The following is a 16,544-nucleotide window of genomic DNA, read 5'->3' as shown; positions in this document are numbered from 1 at the left end:
CTAGGCACCATGCCCATATGTGTGGGAGTTTGCCTCTCTCTCTCTCTCGCTCTCCGTTTTCCTTTTAAGCCCCTGGATATGCACAGATTTAAACTCACACGGACACGTCTGTGCGTGAATTTGCACCGTCCCAGGTGGATTCTTGCCCAATGTTGTCTTTCGAGTGACTTTGAATGAAATTACATTTCCTCTAAAAGTCGCTTCACTTGGTGTCTGAGCACACATCAGTTCTACAGCTGTGCTAGTGGCTGCACGGATGCCATTAGTGTGGTGGTATCTGGTTATGACCAAAGCTCTGGACAAATGATACTTTTGACCTGAAGTGATTCAAGCAATCCATAGGATGGCGCCACCAAATTTCATGACAGTCCATTCAATAACTGTCAAACCATGTCAGTCAAAATGACAAATCCCCGATCCAACCTCATCATGGTACCAGAGGAATGATCGTATCTTAACGATTTACTGTCTGGGACCATAAAAGTGTCTGTAAAATGTCATATCAATCTATATAATAGTTGATACACCACTTTTCAAGAGCAGATGTCACAAAGTGCTTCACAATAAAAAAGAAAAAAAAGCAAGTTAGAGACAGAGCCACAGACATTACATGCGAGCTGCACGGATGGCTAAATGCCAACTTCTAGAAGTGTTTGGAGGCAGCACCTGCAGACTATTAACAGGTTTCTTAACATTAGGAAAAATGGCTCTCTTGCATCATTTTAAAGGGCTTGACTGATAAAACCGATTTTATACCATTGTGAGATCCTCCCATTTGTCTACATGTCCACTGAATTGTTCAATAATTGTGTAGTCGATAGAGATAGAGTGCGATTGCGCTGCTTTTTTTTAAAAAAAAATGGGCACGTACAGTAGTATTAACACATTAAATGACCATTTTAATTCTCCCCAAAAAATCTATTTTTGACCTATTCTTGAAATCGGAAATATGACACACAAAAATCGAGGTCAGCTTATTATTTTTAAGCAACACAATCACACAATCACTTGATGAATTTAAGTGAACACAATTAACACCATTTTTAGTGACTGGCCATTTGTGGAACTTGAGTAAAGATTTTGGCATGGCAACCAGTGAGATAAGCTTTGTAAAGTGAAGTACTGAAGTACTGTAATGTGTTACTATAATACACATTTTTCAATTTTGTATTATTTAATGTTGCAAACAGGAATAATAGTGAATTCCTTAAGTTGTATATTTGGCAAATCTATTGGGTATTGGAGACAATTCAAAATCTCCTCAGGAGGTAAGTGTAATAGAGCACTTACCATGCAGTGCTGCTAAAAGCACTTCAAAGACATTCTCTGCTGTAAGTCTTAATGAAATACAAAGAGTTGGAGGTGACATCATTACACGTCGTCCTGGTAACGGACCCGATTGAGGCCATGAAAAATATTGCGTTATGAGATGATGAGCAAGGCTATTGGAAATATATGAAAAACTGAGCACTTTTTTGCAAGCTCTTGTGACACACTAAGCTGCCAAAAAGTTTTCTTTTTATCTAGAGTAACTTTACCTGCTGTTTTTTAAAGTTAATTTTATAGCTTAAAGAAAAAGTTTAACACGTTATAAAATATGCCTACAACAGATAATGTGTTAGATAGTGGGCCTCAGAGGTGCTGGTGGGCAAATTCTGTTGCCTTTGGTCAGATCCGGGCCAGCTGTTTTCTATTCTGCTGGAAGTAGCTTTTGTATTTAGCGTTCAGAGACGTGAGAGTGGTATCGATGCTCTCATCTAACTCTTGGCAAGAAAGTGTGTTGCATCGTGCCATTCCTTTAGCCGCTTATAGCTGACCCTGGTAAACGCTGTATCGATCATTTGTGGCACGTTGCACTGTGGGATGGAAAGCAAAAAATACTTTTTCTGTGCCACTGTGGGAATTTTTCAGAGCACTGAGCTCAGGGTAAAAATTGCATAAATTTCACACTTGGTATGCTGAATTGAGAACACTCAAATAAAATGACACACAGTAAATATGCTGCACTGTACAATAAATAGGAAGCAATTTTGGACACAGCCATTGAAACATGATTTGCCAGAGCAGTCATCGTGGCAACCACCTATGATGCTGCACCAGAATAGTAACAAACACATGAGTAAACCTTCCCCTTCCTCTCCCCGACCGCTCTTCTTCTCTTCCAGATCCCACAGATCAGCTATGCGTCGACGGCCCCGGAGCTGAGTGACGACAGGCGCTATGACTTCTTCTCTCGAGTGGTTCCTCCAGATTCGTTCCAGGCCCAGGCCATGGTGGACATTATCCGAGCCCTGGGCTGGACGTATGTCTCCACCATCGCCTCAGAGGGCAGCTATGGAGAGAAGGGAGTGGAGGCCTTCACACAGCTCTCCAAAGAAGCAGGTAGGGAAACGTGATCAGTGATGACATCAAACTAAATGATTGAAATTAGTATTTTTTAAATGTGTATTTCTGATTTTAAAATGCACTTGCATTCACCCAGAAGAAGGTTAGTTGAGCATTTTCAATTCATCGTAAAAGTGTTTTGGGTGGATGAATTATTGATCTGTTTGGCAACTTCTGCTGTAGCTCCCCAGTGAGTTGTAGAGTGTTGCTGAAAACGTAGACAGAAAACTGCTTGTGGAGAAGAAGATGCAGCGTCACAGTAATGAGCAAAGCCTGCACTCATGTCACTACTTTTTAAATGTAACCATTTAATTTTTTTCCTTAAACGTACACCCAGAAGAGGACTGTTCTGATGTCTACTGTGTTCCTTTTGTCCAAAAAGAGGAGAAAAAAAACATCTGGCAAGTGGTCATTGGGGAGAGTTTTGTTTTACATTCTGAATTTCTTTTTCAGCTTCTATTCAGCTTCATTTTTTTAAAACACTACTTGAGTGTGGCTCTAAAGATTGCAATAACAGTCATTCACTTTGCTCTGGTTGTATGTATGAAACAGGTTTTAGATATTTGTTCTTTAGTCATACAGAAACCATATAATTAAAAAGAGAGAGCTGAACCACCGAATGGTCAAGAAAAGAAGATATTAGACTCAGTCTTGTTTGTTGGGTCCTGTAATGGTGATTGCTTCAAGTGGCAGTGATCAGTTTTCAGGCTTTTTTAGGTTTCGATTTGAGTTTTGGGGAGGTTTAGATGAGGCTCTTGAAGAGTACTTGGAACAGAGATTTGCATTGAGACAAGGTGTTGTGGTGTTGCCTGTAACTGGGCTGAAAATTGTGCACACGCTTGACTCGCTAGCTCTTTCCACACTGATGCTGCTGTTGGCATGTAGTTGTGTATGTGACTCAGCAGTCACTGCTGTCACCAGGAGATGCTCAGTTGGTATACAGTGCAATAGGTCAGCTATCAAATCATGTGGTTTACTTTGTCGTGCTTTCAGAGAGTCTGTAGAGGCTTTTGCTGCTGCAATTTGCCTGCTAGATGAGGACAATAGTGCAGTGTTATAATACACAATGTGATTAAACAAACATGTTGTGCAAGAAGGTCTTTATACACAAGAAATTGAAATATCTGTGTGCTCAGAACATCAATGCCTTTCCCATCTTTGTGCAAAGATTACTTTAATAGGAAAAAACCAGCCCTCCATCCACGATAGAACATCTGTGCTACAATAGCAAGCATTTTGCAGCTTTTCACTTCCTCCTCAATGGGTTCAGATCCATTACCTGTAAATTTGCAGGGAGTGATTTGCGTCTCCTCTTCTAGACAAATGCGTAGAAACCTCTAAAATGAGGAAAGCTAATGATATCCCACAGGCACCGATCAGAAGTCCAGCAAGCATGAATATTTTATCTGTGTGCATTCATGTCCAGTGTGATCACTCATTAAAAGTTTAAGAAGCTGTTTGTGGCTGCATAATTTCCATCGACAGAGAGAGGGGGAGAGCGAGAGAGAGAAGGTAGCCTGCGCAGGAACAAAAAAGGAAGAGTCCTGATTTAAGGCATATTTTGCAAGTTTCAATTCATCTCATATCCTGAGATAAACACAGTTTCTTCCAGCTGGTGTTCTCAAACACATTTCGACTGATGTTTCTTTTTTCTCTTGTGCAAAGAGCAGCAAACACAGTGATATTATTATAATTCCCGAGCAGCTACACAAGGGGTATGGAATTATGAGCCATTGTTGTTGTTCACTCATTCTTTTGCTACTGAGCTTCAGTCGCTTTGCAATATTCTGCATTCATATACAAATGGGAATTATTTCCTCTAAAGAAAAGCTTCCAGTACCCAAGGCATCTTATCTTTAATAAACACATTAATTATGTAATGGCATAACTGTATAGTCACAGGATTCTTTCAGAGGCACAGCTTTTGCACCAGAACTGGAATGAATTGAATTGAATTGAATAAGCCAAACCTCTTTATGAATATGAAAAGGGAGTGTCCAGAAAATACAGCAAGTGTGTTGTGAGTAAATGCATTTTTTCCAGAACTGCACAACATCTCTGGGTGAATGTTGCTGCAGAATCCCTGCAAGTTTATCCGTGAGGCCATGAGACATTTCTTTGTGGCGGCCCTGTTTGGTTGCATTGAAATGTCAGATGCATTAGTAGGATTCTCGCTTCACCACTTCAAGGAGAACCATCTAGCGGACTAATGCAATATGGCTGCCCATTACCCCAAGCTGGGACTAGAGTGATGGTCAGTCTGTATTGATTCTTCAATTTCGTTTTCTTCATTTTTTTCCCCCCGCTTTCTCTCCTCTGTTTAGGCACTCTCCCATTGTGCACCTTCATGCAGGCTCCAGGTGAAGCTGGCAGAGATGAATCTTGTTTGTATTTTTCTGTGTCTGTCTGGACTCAGGCCAGAGCAGTGCAGTTCAGTTTTCCCATCTGATACAAAGACTTGCATTTGAGGAAAACCTCCCACAAGGTATCACTGAGGAATTGATTGCAGTAAGTTGCCAACACAGTGTGTTCTTAGATAAAGTCGGAGCTGTGAGGGAGCAAAAAAAAAACAAACCTGCCTATAAAGTATAGGAGTCATATTTAGCAGTAGAAGGAGACTTGGGAAGATCATACATCTGTAAACACAGTGAAATATAACAAGATAATTCTACATGACCCCTCGGCATTGAGCAGTCCCAGCAGTGGAAAAGCAGGCGGGATGTGGAAGGGCACACGGATTCAGAATGTGAATGTCAGCTGCATGTCAGCCTATTTTGATGTGCTCCCACGTGTTCATGCGGAGAGACTGGAAGGAACAGGTCTGCCTTTTGACTGTGGAGGTGATAAATATAATTGCAGCATTATGGATCCCCTGGAGGTTCAGGTTTGGAGGGTGTTGAGTGGGCAGGTGGGGGGTTGAATCCATCAAGAGCCTCTAATTTAAAGGGATTTGTATTTCACCAAGCAAAATGGCAAAGCTGGAGTCCTCGCCCTGCAGTGCATTTTGAAAACCGAGGGCATTGAGGATGAATAATTGAAGCAGTTAATGCAGTGCATGACCTATGGCACTCAGACAGATAAGTGGAGAACTTCCAAAGGCCTGATGAATTTAGCCATCATGATCATTAAGCTGTCTTTGACATATTAATCAAATGTGGAGCAGAGGTTAGTGGTTCATGGCGCATATAGTTTTGATATTATGCTGTTGGATCATAGGTAAATGATAAGGTGCAGCTTTCACAAACCAGCGCATCTTACATATACTGGAACGACAAATTCAACATTATGACTCTCAGATGTATTTCAGAAAAACCTCCTTACTTTCTTCACTGTAGAGAAAGAACTGCATTACTACACCGTCTTATTCCTGCGTTGGACTTCAGTAAGTTGGAATAAAAGTCTTTCTTCTCCTGAAGCTCGACATTTATCCTGCCTCACATCACACTAGACAGACCTGCTGCTCTCCTTTAAATCTACTGTTTGACTCAAGGACTCTTTTAAGTCCACGCTGCTTTCAGTGACAGGTGAAGGCGGTCGGACCCACCGTGCAGTCCTCTGGATACTACTGATATAACACTCATGCCTGCATCCCAGACTAACTGACTGACCATCAGACTGACTGACAGATGAGGTTTTCTGAAGGCACTCAATAATTTAGCAACTATTGCACTACTGTCAGTCTACAGGCTTTGGGGCAGTTTTAAGTGCTGGTGCTCCCTCTCCATCTCTGAAGATGGGATCTGCTCCAAAGGCTTCTTATCTTCATCAGTGGCTCCTGTGGTTTCTGTCTGTATTATTGACTATTGTGACCTATAATACATCTCTGTTCAAGACTGTTAAACCATCATAAATCTTCACACAAGCCCACAGGGTTTTTTTTGTCATAATGGAGATAATACATTTTCAGGAGACATACATTCTCAGTGGACAAAAAAAATTCCTTTTCTTTTTTCCCCTAATGCGTGTGTGATACTGTAGCTACCTGCAGACATGCTGCCCCCTGGAACTGGAAAGGTGCTAATATGAATTCATGAGAAACGGTTGCTACGTAGTGCTAGAGAGTCCTGAAAGAGAAACCTGGAAGTACAATGTCAAACTGTAGGCGCTCTGACTTAAATTATCTGAAATCTCTGTGCTGAAATAGAGCTTTATTGTCGTTCCTTGGAGACCTACAGCACTGGCTGCTCTGCACAAATGACACCGTGCACGTTTCACTTTAACAGGATACTACAAACCCTTAAGCAACAGCTAGGCCATTGGCAGGATCTCCATTTTTATGTGTAGTCCACTTAGGGCAGATAACAGCAGCCATCCCAGAGGTCTTTTGGCACACACTGAATGTTTTCTCGCTTTAACAAAAAAAATCCCCAGTCCTCCTTGCTTTTACCAGAAAAAATGGATAGTTAAGAGGAGGTTCAGCTGTTGTCATTTTGCTCTCTCCTGCCTTTAGAAATACCACAGTAAACAGTGACTGGAGATGTGTGATCTGCCAGCTAAAAGCTGTTTATATGAAAGTAATGAGCCTGAGGAGAGTGGCAATTAGGAGATTCCTTCCATTTCTCTGTCTACGCAGGGAAACTCAAACTGAAAGGTTATTGGGTAGACTATTAAAATGCTTGAGTGGGAGAAATTTTAATTGGTTTGGGTAGAGCTTTGCTGTTGACTCGGGACACAGGCGCCTGCTTCATTCTAGGCCTACAGTAGTTAGGATGTTCTCTCGCACAGGTGATCATATTATCTTTTTATCCAAAGTGCTTAAAAAGGTTACCTTGTCCTCCGCACCTGTAATTACCACGCCGGAGTGGAGCGAAGCCGGGGTTTATTTTCATTTTTTCATGAAGGGGAGAAGTTTGCTTCTCGATCTAATAATGAGCTGTTGAACATCACAATTGAAGAAAACAATGTTTAGTAACCTGCTTGAAAGTCAGTTGCGGTAATATACTGTGCCATATCCAGTATCCAGCAAACATTTAGTAGCTCTCTAAAGCAATCGGCGCACTTCGTCCTGTACAAACTCATCAGTGCCGACCTGTCTGAGAATGATTTATTATTACTATTAATATTCTTTTTGTTTGTTGTTGCCAGATGTGCTGTTTGATTGGTTCGGCTTCCAATAACGGATGTTTGATAATGACTTTAAATGAAAATTCAATGGCACGCAGTTGGATTTTCTTAAATCTATGATATGAAATCCGAAGCTTTATGTCTCAGTTGGCGTAGATTATTGGATTTATCACAGCAGATATGTTTATAGCTCTCTCACGCTGTGAAGTGATGCGTGTGCTCAGTCAGGGGGTGCAGTTTGAGCGTTGCACGCAGTTGTGGTTCTGCACGTCACTGGCAAAATGTAAATGTATACACTGTACGACCATCATCATTTAGATTGTATAGGAAGCATGACAGCTTCGAAATCTCACTGTTGTGTTCAGACGTTTTTTTTTTTGTTTTTTTTTTTTCAATTTCCATATGGGTGAGATTTCCAGAGCAAAAAAACAGCAGCTATCGTTACCTCGGGCTTTTTTCTGTCTGTGTGTGTGAGAGAGTGAGTGAATGGCTGAGATCATCCCAAAGGACTTATCATTTCTTTCTCCTGTCCCATTAAAAAGGTGGAATCTGCATCGCCCAGTCTTTGAAAATTCCCCACAACCCCAAGCTGGAGGATTACGACAAAACAGTCCAACAACTAATGGAAACATCCAACTCGCGGGCAGTCATCATCTTTGCCAGTGAAGAAGACATACGGTGAGGGGCACAGCGCTTTCTGGCTTCATCCATGTCGTTCAGGCAACGTTGATGAGTTGCCATGTTGAGGTCTTTAATCTCTGAGCAGCAGCTCCTGAAGATAGGCTAGAGGCACAGCTTCACCCTGTGCACGGGCTACACAAACACACCTATAACGACACAAACACAAGCATGCCTCGAAGGAGAAGCGGGACTACAGATTGGAACAAAGCAACAGAGAGGTATTGTTTCATTTACAATACCCCAGGGGTAATGTTTACGTAAAGAAACACCGAATCAAACATTTAGCGGCTGTAAATTCAGAGTGAAGAATCCAGAAGCAGATGTAGAAGAGAAACGTAACAGATCAGAAACACGGTGACAAATATTTGTTTTCTTTAAATAACAGATGGAAAGATAGCATCTTTACTTAACACAGAACACTCACCACAAAATAGCAATAGTTCCCCTTCTTTTCCTCTCAACTCTAATGAGATGAACCGAAGAACTGTACATGAGAGGGCTGTAATGTCCAAACAACTCCTTAAAGCTAGCTGTGCCTCTGTAATGGATGTTAGATTGCACACACCTCTTGTGCTTTCTCCCTAATAAACACGTGGATGCCCTTGCAGGGGAGTTCTCAATGCCACCAAGAGGGCCAATCAGGTGGGCCATTTCCTGTGGATTGGATCTGACAGCTGGGGGGCCAAGAGCAGCCCGATCCACCAGCTCGAGGATGTAGCAGTGGGAGCAGTCACTATTCTGCCCAAACGCTCCTCCATTAAAGGTATACACACAACAGGCACACACACACAGATTCACACAGCAAGATTCGCAACATCTCCTGTTACTCGGCTTCATTCTTACTTATTGTTTAAGACTTAGGGAGGTTTTTTGTTTCTTTGGGGGTTTTTTGTGCTCTTTTGTTTGTCTTCTACAATTAGAGGCTTGAAAAAAAGAATAACACAAATCAGAATTTCTATGTAAAACAATCTGTAATCAGTGTTTTTTGGGTCACTGAAGCAGTGAAACATGCTGATTACTGAGCAGCACTATCATCATCTTTTGGGTTGATGAGGGAAACTTATTTGCAGACAAGCTTCCTGTTTCCACTCGTACATGTAGCAGTTATGACGAGGCATTAGTGTTTATTTGAAGTCAGCCAGGCAAAATTAAGTCAGACATTAACTGTCTTATATACTCAGCATTTGATCAAACAGACATTTGAGTTACTGTCAGAAAAAAATAGAATAAATATTTAATATGTGTGTTGATTTAACACTTGCAGCTGGCATAGATATGCAATTAATTCGATTTTTTTCCCTCTTTTTTCATATCTTTAGGCGCTAGTGTTATAGGCTTCATTGACTTTGTCTGCTGGTGGATCCTTGATTGGCAGCAGATGTTTGGTTTAAAAGCATTTTTTGATGATCAGTCCTCAAAAAAATACTGAAAAGGTTAATTCTGAAAAAGCTAAAATTCAAAAATTGAGCTTGAAAATCTTAAAATTGCTTCACTGAGGTGACAGGAACTGTGGAGTTGAGTCTTAATTCTCTGTGGGTTCATCATGCTGAGCGACACCTGTCACATTAAACTGGCATTTTATTCATTGCTATTATGAAAAATTGATTGGCACAGCCTTAAAAACACGTTGTGCAAAGGCTTAAAGGAGGAGTACACGCTGGAAAACACCTTGCATAGACATCTTGTACAAAAACCTGTGATTTTCAGTACATTTCAACCATGATGGCATGTTTTTATTTACCTTTTTGTCCCCACTCCACCTCCCCTCTGCCTGTATTTCTACATCAGTAGGCAATTTCCAGCATTGCTCCGAATGACTTTTGACAGTCCTCAGAGAACTAGTGTGACCTTGTTGTTGCATTTGGCTGTGGGTTATACAGTACATGACTAGACTGAAGTCAGTTTGGACACATTGGCTCTTTTTTTAATCAAGCGCTGAAACCAGGATGCATTTCACCTTTTGTATTCATCAAAGGCATATGTATCTAGCCATTGCTTTTGCTTGTTTTGAAAGTGAGAAATCGTGAGTTGCTGAATCGTTACTGAAAGTGAGACAGAATAATCGGTGTAAGGAAAAGCTTTCATGTTTTTGGTCAATGTGTCCTTAATCTTCAAATGACATTATTACCAACACTTTGTCTTTAAAACTGTAGCTTAAAAAAACCCACGAGATAAAGTGAATGAGGGAATGATACGACCGCATTTGTTAGGCCACACAAAAAAATCACCACCAGAAATATTCTCAGCATCTATTTTAAGTTCTGTCCACCATTGCAGTCCTAATAACCACTAATCATTACAATCTGAGTTTTATGAAGCTTTCCTTAATTAGGAGAGGTCTAGCCGGGACAAATGTACACTCTGGAGGCAGCGAGAATATTATTAATCCACCATGCATCATTGATGGTCTTTCGAAAAGAAAATGAGCTGAGTCATTCTGCTCTGATTATCACCTTTACCCACAACTCAGCCGATATGAGTGGATAACAGAGCGGAGAGGCAGTGACATTAAAATGTGAAATTCAGATTTTCCTCCTGTCATAGAACTGTGTGTTCTGGGAAAAGAAAAAAAGGCAAGAAAAAAGAGGAGCGCCATGAATCTCAGAGTGAAGCATTGTCCCCACTCAGTTTGCTGACCCACATTGGGTGGTAAAGTTGCAGGAAAAAAGAGAAGATATTCACCATACAGGCTTTTATTTCTTCTCCTTTTTGTTGCAGCAGGTTATTTCTCATCAAGCTAATGCTTCATACACGCCCTGCTGGACGGAGTGTTAAGTTAATGCATCACTCCTTCAATCCATCTCTGTTCTAATGGCTTTTATGAAGTGAAGAAAACCTGTTCGCCACCTACAGGACCTCACAGCCTGCGGCAACAGGCTGCGGCCCCACTTACAGTCCCTGCGTTATTTATTATGCATCCTGTTTTTTAATTAATGTAATTTCCTAGATGAAAGAAGTGATTAAAGCTCCATGGGGCTTGAGAGGAAGAGGAACCACCGTGGTCCAATTTTGATGAAGTAGTGTTTACTGGTGCGCTTCCAGCACCTAGCGGCCAGCAGCTCACCACCTCCACCTCTACTTTCCCCTTCATTTCCTCCAGGTCTCAACTGGTTGATAATTGGTCCGGAACCGAGCCATTCTCCTCTTTCCTCTTTTTTTCCTCTATGCCAGGGTTTGATGAATACTTTACCGCACTCACCCTCGAGAACAATCGCCGGAACGTGTGGTTTGCTGAGTTTTGGGAAGAAAACTTTGACTGCAGGCTGCTCAGTGCCTCCAAGAGAGAGGATACGAGTCGCAAATGCACAGGTACGTGAGTTTTGACATGAACCAATTAGGAATATTCCTGTATTACAGTAAGAGGTGATGTAAATATTCACTCTGCTGTGGCAGGTCGATGTGAACTTGACCTTTTGTTCGCATTAGAAGCTGCAGGAAGACTGTTGGGGTTTAATTCAACCCCTCTTGTCTGCAGCTCAGCCAGAAAGTCTAACACCAGGTGTTTCTACCCAGCGGGTGCAGGACAAGCAGAGTTTATTATTAGAATAATAATGCGCCACGTGTCTTAGTCATACTACAGTTATAGACCGTCTGCTCCTGTGGCTAATGTCCTGTAACTATTAAATCCCATTTTCCCTCTATTCCCCCTTAACCCAGTCACCTTGACAGTTGAGCACACTAACTGCAGAGTATCATTTATTTAGGCTGGAAATTACAAGGGAATATCACAGAAAAAGCTAAGTATACACCGTTCATGCCCTCATTCTGCTTTAGTAACATCTTTGTTGTGGTATTAATGATAGTGTTGTTTCCAACAGTGATGCATTCTCATATTATCTAAACTCTCCCTGCCAATGGTGTGACAGGCATTGCGCTGCATTTATTATCTACGTGGATGATGCCTGTGATGTGGGATGCTGTATTAATCTTGCTTGCATACGTGATGACGGTAATAGCGGTGTGACACAAATTACTGTTTGCTGGAAGATTTTGTTTCCTTTATAATCTCCTGTACGCCGTCTTTCATCATGCGTCAAAGACAGAAGACGCTCCTCCACTTAGTGAGCCCCACAAACCCGCTGTAAAATGACTGTAAAACGCCTTTTATCTTCTCTTCAATTCCACAGAAGATGACTGTACAAATGTCTCCGTATTGTCTCTTTTTAAAACCTGGAGCCGAGCTGATGTTTATGAATATTAAACGCATCCAGGAAGCTTTTGCATTGGGAGGTTGTCCATAGAGCGCCATATGCAGAGCTCAGAAAATCAGAAAGGTTATGTGTGGGCTGAAATGTATGTTAGGTTCTGAGGAATGGGCTGAAATGTCACTGCAGATTGCTTTTTAGCTCTTTCAGTTTATGGAAGCTTCCCCTCATTCTTCTGCATGTCCTATTACCATCACCCAGCTCTCCTGTGAACAGCTATCAGCGAGGAGAAAATCGTCTTTTAGTGTTTTCTTGATGGTGCATTTTTGTTAAGCGGGAGCCTGAATATTATAATTACGTAGATAATGATTATGTTTGCGAGAATGATGATGGTGATGATTATTATTATTATTAAAAGTAATATTTTTGTTGTTATCATTTTCATTTGCTCTTTGAAATGCAGCTTTCCCCCAACAGGAGTATAAAATAGCCGATTCGGTTTGCGAGAAAAACAAAAATCCAGCAGGGGTTGTACATTATGTATTCAAGCAGTGCATCAGCAGAATGAGGCAAAACCTTTACAGCAGCCCGTAGTGAAAGGGCAGTACACGGGGAAGAAGATATAAAAGAGCAGGGAGCCACTGTAGGAGAGTGTGTTACAAAAGTTCATGGTGATGTTCATCACCTTTCAGATGGGACAAATGAGGTCCATTGTTAGCAGCCTATTACTTTATAATACGTCGCAGTAATTCAATCTGACTCTACCGTATTTGTCACGAACACTTTGTCTCACGGCTCAGCTTGATATTTTCCACTCGGGAATTAAATGTGTCTTCTTATTTCTTATGCCACATTGTCGCTTTAGGTGTAATTCCTTCAAACTCAAAACTGAACTAACAGTGGCAAACGGTAAAAAGAGGAATGAAAAGACGCAGGCAGAGCTGAGGGAATGTAAAGTCTAATGGCTCATGATGCATTTGGCTGTTAGTCCTCTTCTTACTTTCTCTTCCCTCAGGCCAGGAGCGCATTGGGATCGACTCCAAGTACGAGCAGGAAGGGAAGGTGCAGTTTGTGATTGACGCGGTGTACGCCATGGCCCACGCTCTGCACAACATGCAGCGAGACCTCTGTCCCGATCATCCTGGCGTCTGTCCACAGATGGAGGCTGCAGAAGGAAAGGTTCTGCTGAGGTACATACGTAACACCAGCTTCAACGGTGAGTGACACTTTGAAAAAGTTTACACATCAGATGTTTGCAGGTGGTGTGGATTAAAACAAAACACAAAAAGCAAACCCCACTATGTTATTACTTTAGAGTGTTGGAAGGCAATTACAGCATATGCACATTACAGAAACCCAACAAAAACAAAATTACCAGCTACTGAACACCACTGCAGCTCTCATTTAACAGCATAAAATGCATTTTGTCCAGTACATTTCAAGCTCTAATATGGAGACAGAAGATAAACGAACAAAGTAGAACTGAACAAAACACACCATTAACAGTCATTATGCAGCAAAACAATGCTGTCAAGTTTTCTTGACTTGGCTAAATGAGCCTGCTATTCTGGTAACTTAATTAATCTCATCACTAAATTAGTTTGTGTTTTCTTGCTGACAGTTAGATGAGAAGAAAGGTGACACTCCCAAATCTGTACCATTTGCCAGGAGCCGGTTTCGCTTAGCTTACCATAAAAACTGGATTTTTCACGAAAAGGCAACCGCACCACCTGCAGCTCACAAGTTCATTTTGTTTAATCTGTCAGAAACCCCACATGTAATAATGACAAGCCCCAGTTTTGTGAACTACTTTTTAGCTAGGAGCAGTGAGTTCACTGTGAAGTCATAGGTCGTTGCCTGGCAACTGCCGGTGGCCAATGAATCGTCTGTATGTCGCGCCTGTAAACCGGTGAACACTTAGGTCATAGAACAAATTAAACAAATGAGATAGAAAGTGTTAATTAATTAGTTTTAGATGTGCTGGTAGAATTTGGCCAAAGTCAAACAAGGTATGTCCAATGTTGTTTATTTGAAGCTAAGCTAATTGTCTCCTGGCTCCAGCTGCATATTATCCAGACAGACATCAGAGGGGCATCATGTAACTCGTGACAAGAATACAAGTAGGCATATTTCTAAAAATGTCAAACTACACATTTAACTACAACTACACCCTGGATGATTTTACTCATAGTTTCTGTGTCCACATCATGTAATTTAGAGAAAAAGCATGGACATAAAAGCCAGATTCATTTTAGAGTATAAAAAATTGACAAATATGTAAGTAATAAATACACACCACCTCCTCTGTTTTATGAGTCATACGCAGTCACCTGTGGGCAAGCTACGACTTAAATTTACATTCAGTATCATTCATAACTCAAAGCAGCACATTTTCTGGACCTTTGTAATACTTTGGATAAATATGATATTTGATGGTCCTGCCTGCGCTTCACCCACTACATTATTCAGCCCTGTGCAGAAAGTGGAAGATACTTAACAATTAATGGCTAATAGCTATTAATGACAACCGCTCTAAAATGCAGGAGAGAGCGGAAGAAGGGAGCCAGCTGGGAAATGAATTTAAAACAAGAGAAACCTTTGTCATTACAAATACTCTGGCGTGTACGTCAGCCAGTGATCCTTAGAAGCTCTTTTGAAGTACATTATGTATTCACAAAATGCTCCAGATAGGATTCAGCTCGCCATTAGATTATACGGATTCAGGCGTCAGTATAATCTTCTCACCAAACTCCTCCACTTTTAGAGGTGTACCCCTACTCATCATGTCTTCTTAAGAATTCAAGAACCCCCTTCTTGTTAAAAATTTGATTTGCTGGAAGGCGACCTGAGCGTTTCTGCCTCGAAACTGTAGTGTGACAATGACAAACCCAAAAACTTGCATCCGGAATTGTAGGGTTTGATATGCAATCCTGTGACTTTGATTTACAGAGCAGAGTCATAGGTGAGCTGGTGTGCGTGAGCTGCAGTAAATAGTTGTTGAGGGTGGAGAGATGGGGACCTACATATTCGCTGTGTTGTGTTACATCTGAGCCATTTATTATAAATAAGATTTAATGGAATACGGGGGAAATTCGTACGTGTATGTACTTTACTGAGGCAGGCATATTGTACTGATAATTAATTTAACGCTGCTCTGTATTATTGCATTTCCTTATTTATTATTCGGCTTATGTTACTGCATGTTTTCAACACAAAACTGCATGTAATATAAAAACCCAGCGTAATAAATCTACTCGCATTCCATTACTACAAAGGAGCAGGGAGGTGGATGAGAAAATACCACCGTCCCCGTTTAAAAGAATAAATGACACAGCAGCTAGTTTCGCTACAAAGTAATGAAAAGCAAAACTTTTAAAAGGATTTTGTCATTTAAATGCATCCATTAAAAGAGAGCAAAATGCCGGCAACAGTGATAAAGTCATGCTGTTTCAGTCTGAACTTGCAGCACATCTTTGGTGGCATTATTAATTCACATGGTGTAACTTTGTGAACAATTAAGTTTCTAGTGTGATAATCAGACTAAATTTCCATTTCATTTCATTCATTATTCAGTCGAAGAGCCCGTTGTTCGTGTTAGCTGCTTTCTATTTCAGTCGGCTTGTTTGTTCAGAAAAGTGACATATCCATCCCATCGCTGTCATTTCCAGTCAAAACAGACGCTGTGGGAGCGAGGGAAGAGTTAACAGTTTTCACAACAATCGAATAATTATGCAGGTTTAAAAGCCGTCATTTAAGTTGTAATACAACAGGCCACACAGTGTGTTGATCTTATCCACGCTTTTTGCGGCAATTTTACTGTTTTTCCTTCAATTAACTATTTTTCTTGCTCAGGATGAGACAACCTCGTTCTTAATCTTGAATAAAAAGCTCTGATTTGCTGTTTATTTTTATTTTTTTTCTCATCCAAACATCAGACTTATTTGTGTTGCTGAAAATCAGAAAAAGATCAGAGACACAGCAGTGATTCAAAGGTTTAGAACTAGCCTTTGAAATTTCAACCAGGCATTAAGGAGAATGTCGGCAATATATTTTTGTTACTGTCAATAAATCCAATGAAAAGACCAAATGTCTGAATCCATCTCGCTCTGACTTCCCCAAGCTCGTATGTTCTTACAGAATATATATATATTTAGAGATAACTCAAAAATATGTCATGTTTTTCTTCAAGTAATGTAACAGCTGGATACTTGTTTTTAAGCAAATGCTGCTCAAGCTGGATAAATAGTGTAGTTGCTGGATACTAATGTG

The 16,544-nt window shown here is 40.9% G+C and overlaps 1 protein-coding gene across 1 annotated transcript in view; it reads left to right on the top strand.

The window, feature by feature from the left end:
• The window catches only part of LOC110949801 (metabotropic glutamate receptor 7-like), a 62,649-nt gene that overhangs the window by 24,213 nt on the left and 21,892 nt on the right, over positions 1-16,544 (top strand). The window contains exons 2-6 of the mRNA XM_022192044.2: positions 2,166-2,382; positions 7,992-8,127; positions 8,739-8,893; positions 11,302-11,439; positions 13,291-13,491. Of these exons, the coding sequence (XP_022047736.1) occupies positions 2,166-2,382; positions 7,992-8,127; positions 8,739-8,893; positions 11,302-11,439; positions 13,291-13,491 (847 nt within the window). The remainder of the gene's footprint in view (positions 1-2,165; positions 2,383-7,991; positions 8,128-8,738; positions 8,894-11,301; positions 11,440-13,290; positions 13,492-16,544) is intronic.

This window comes from Acanthochromis polyacanthus, chromosome 6, assembly GCF_021347895.1.
Source record: "Acanthochromis polyacanthus isolate Apoly-LR-REF ecotype Palm Island chromosome 6, KAUST_Apoly_ChrSc, whole genome shotgun sequence".
NCBI classification, from domain to species: Eukaryota; Metazoa; Chordata; class Actinopteri; family Pomacentridae; genus Acanthochromis; species Acanthochromis polyacanthus.
The sequence above is the reverse complement of the archived record's forward strand: the minus strand, read 5'-3'. Positions and strand labels throughout refer to the sequence as shown.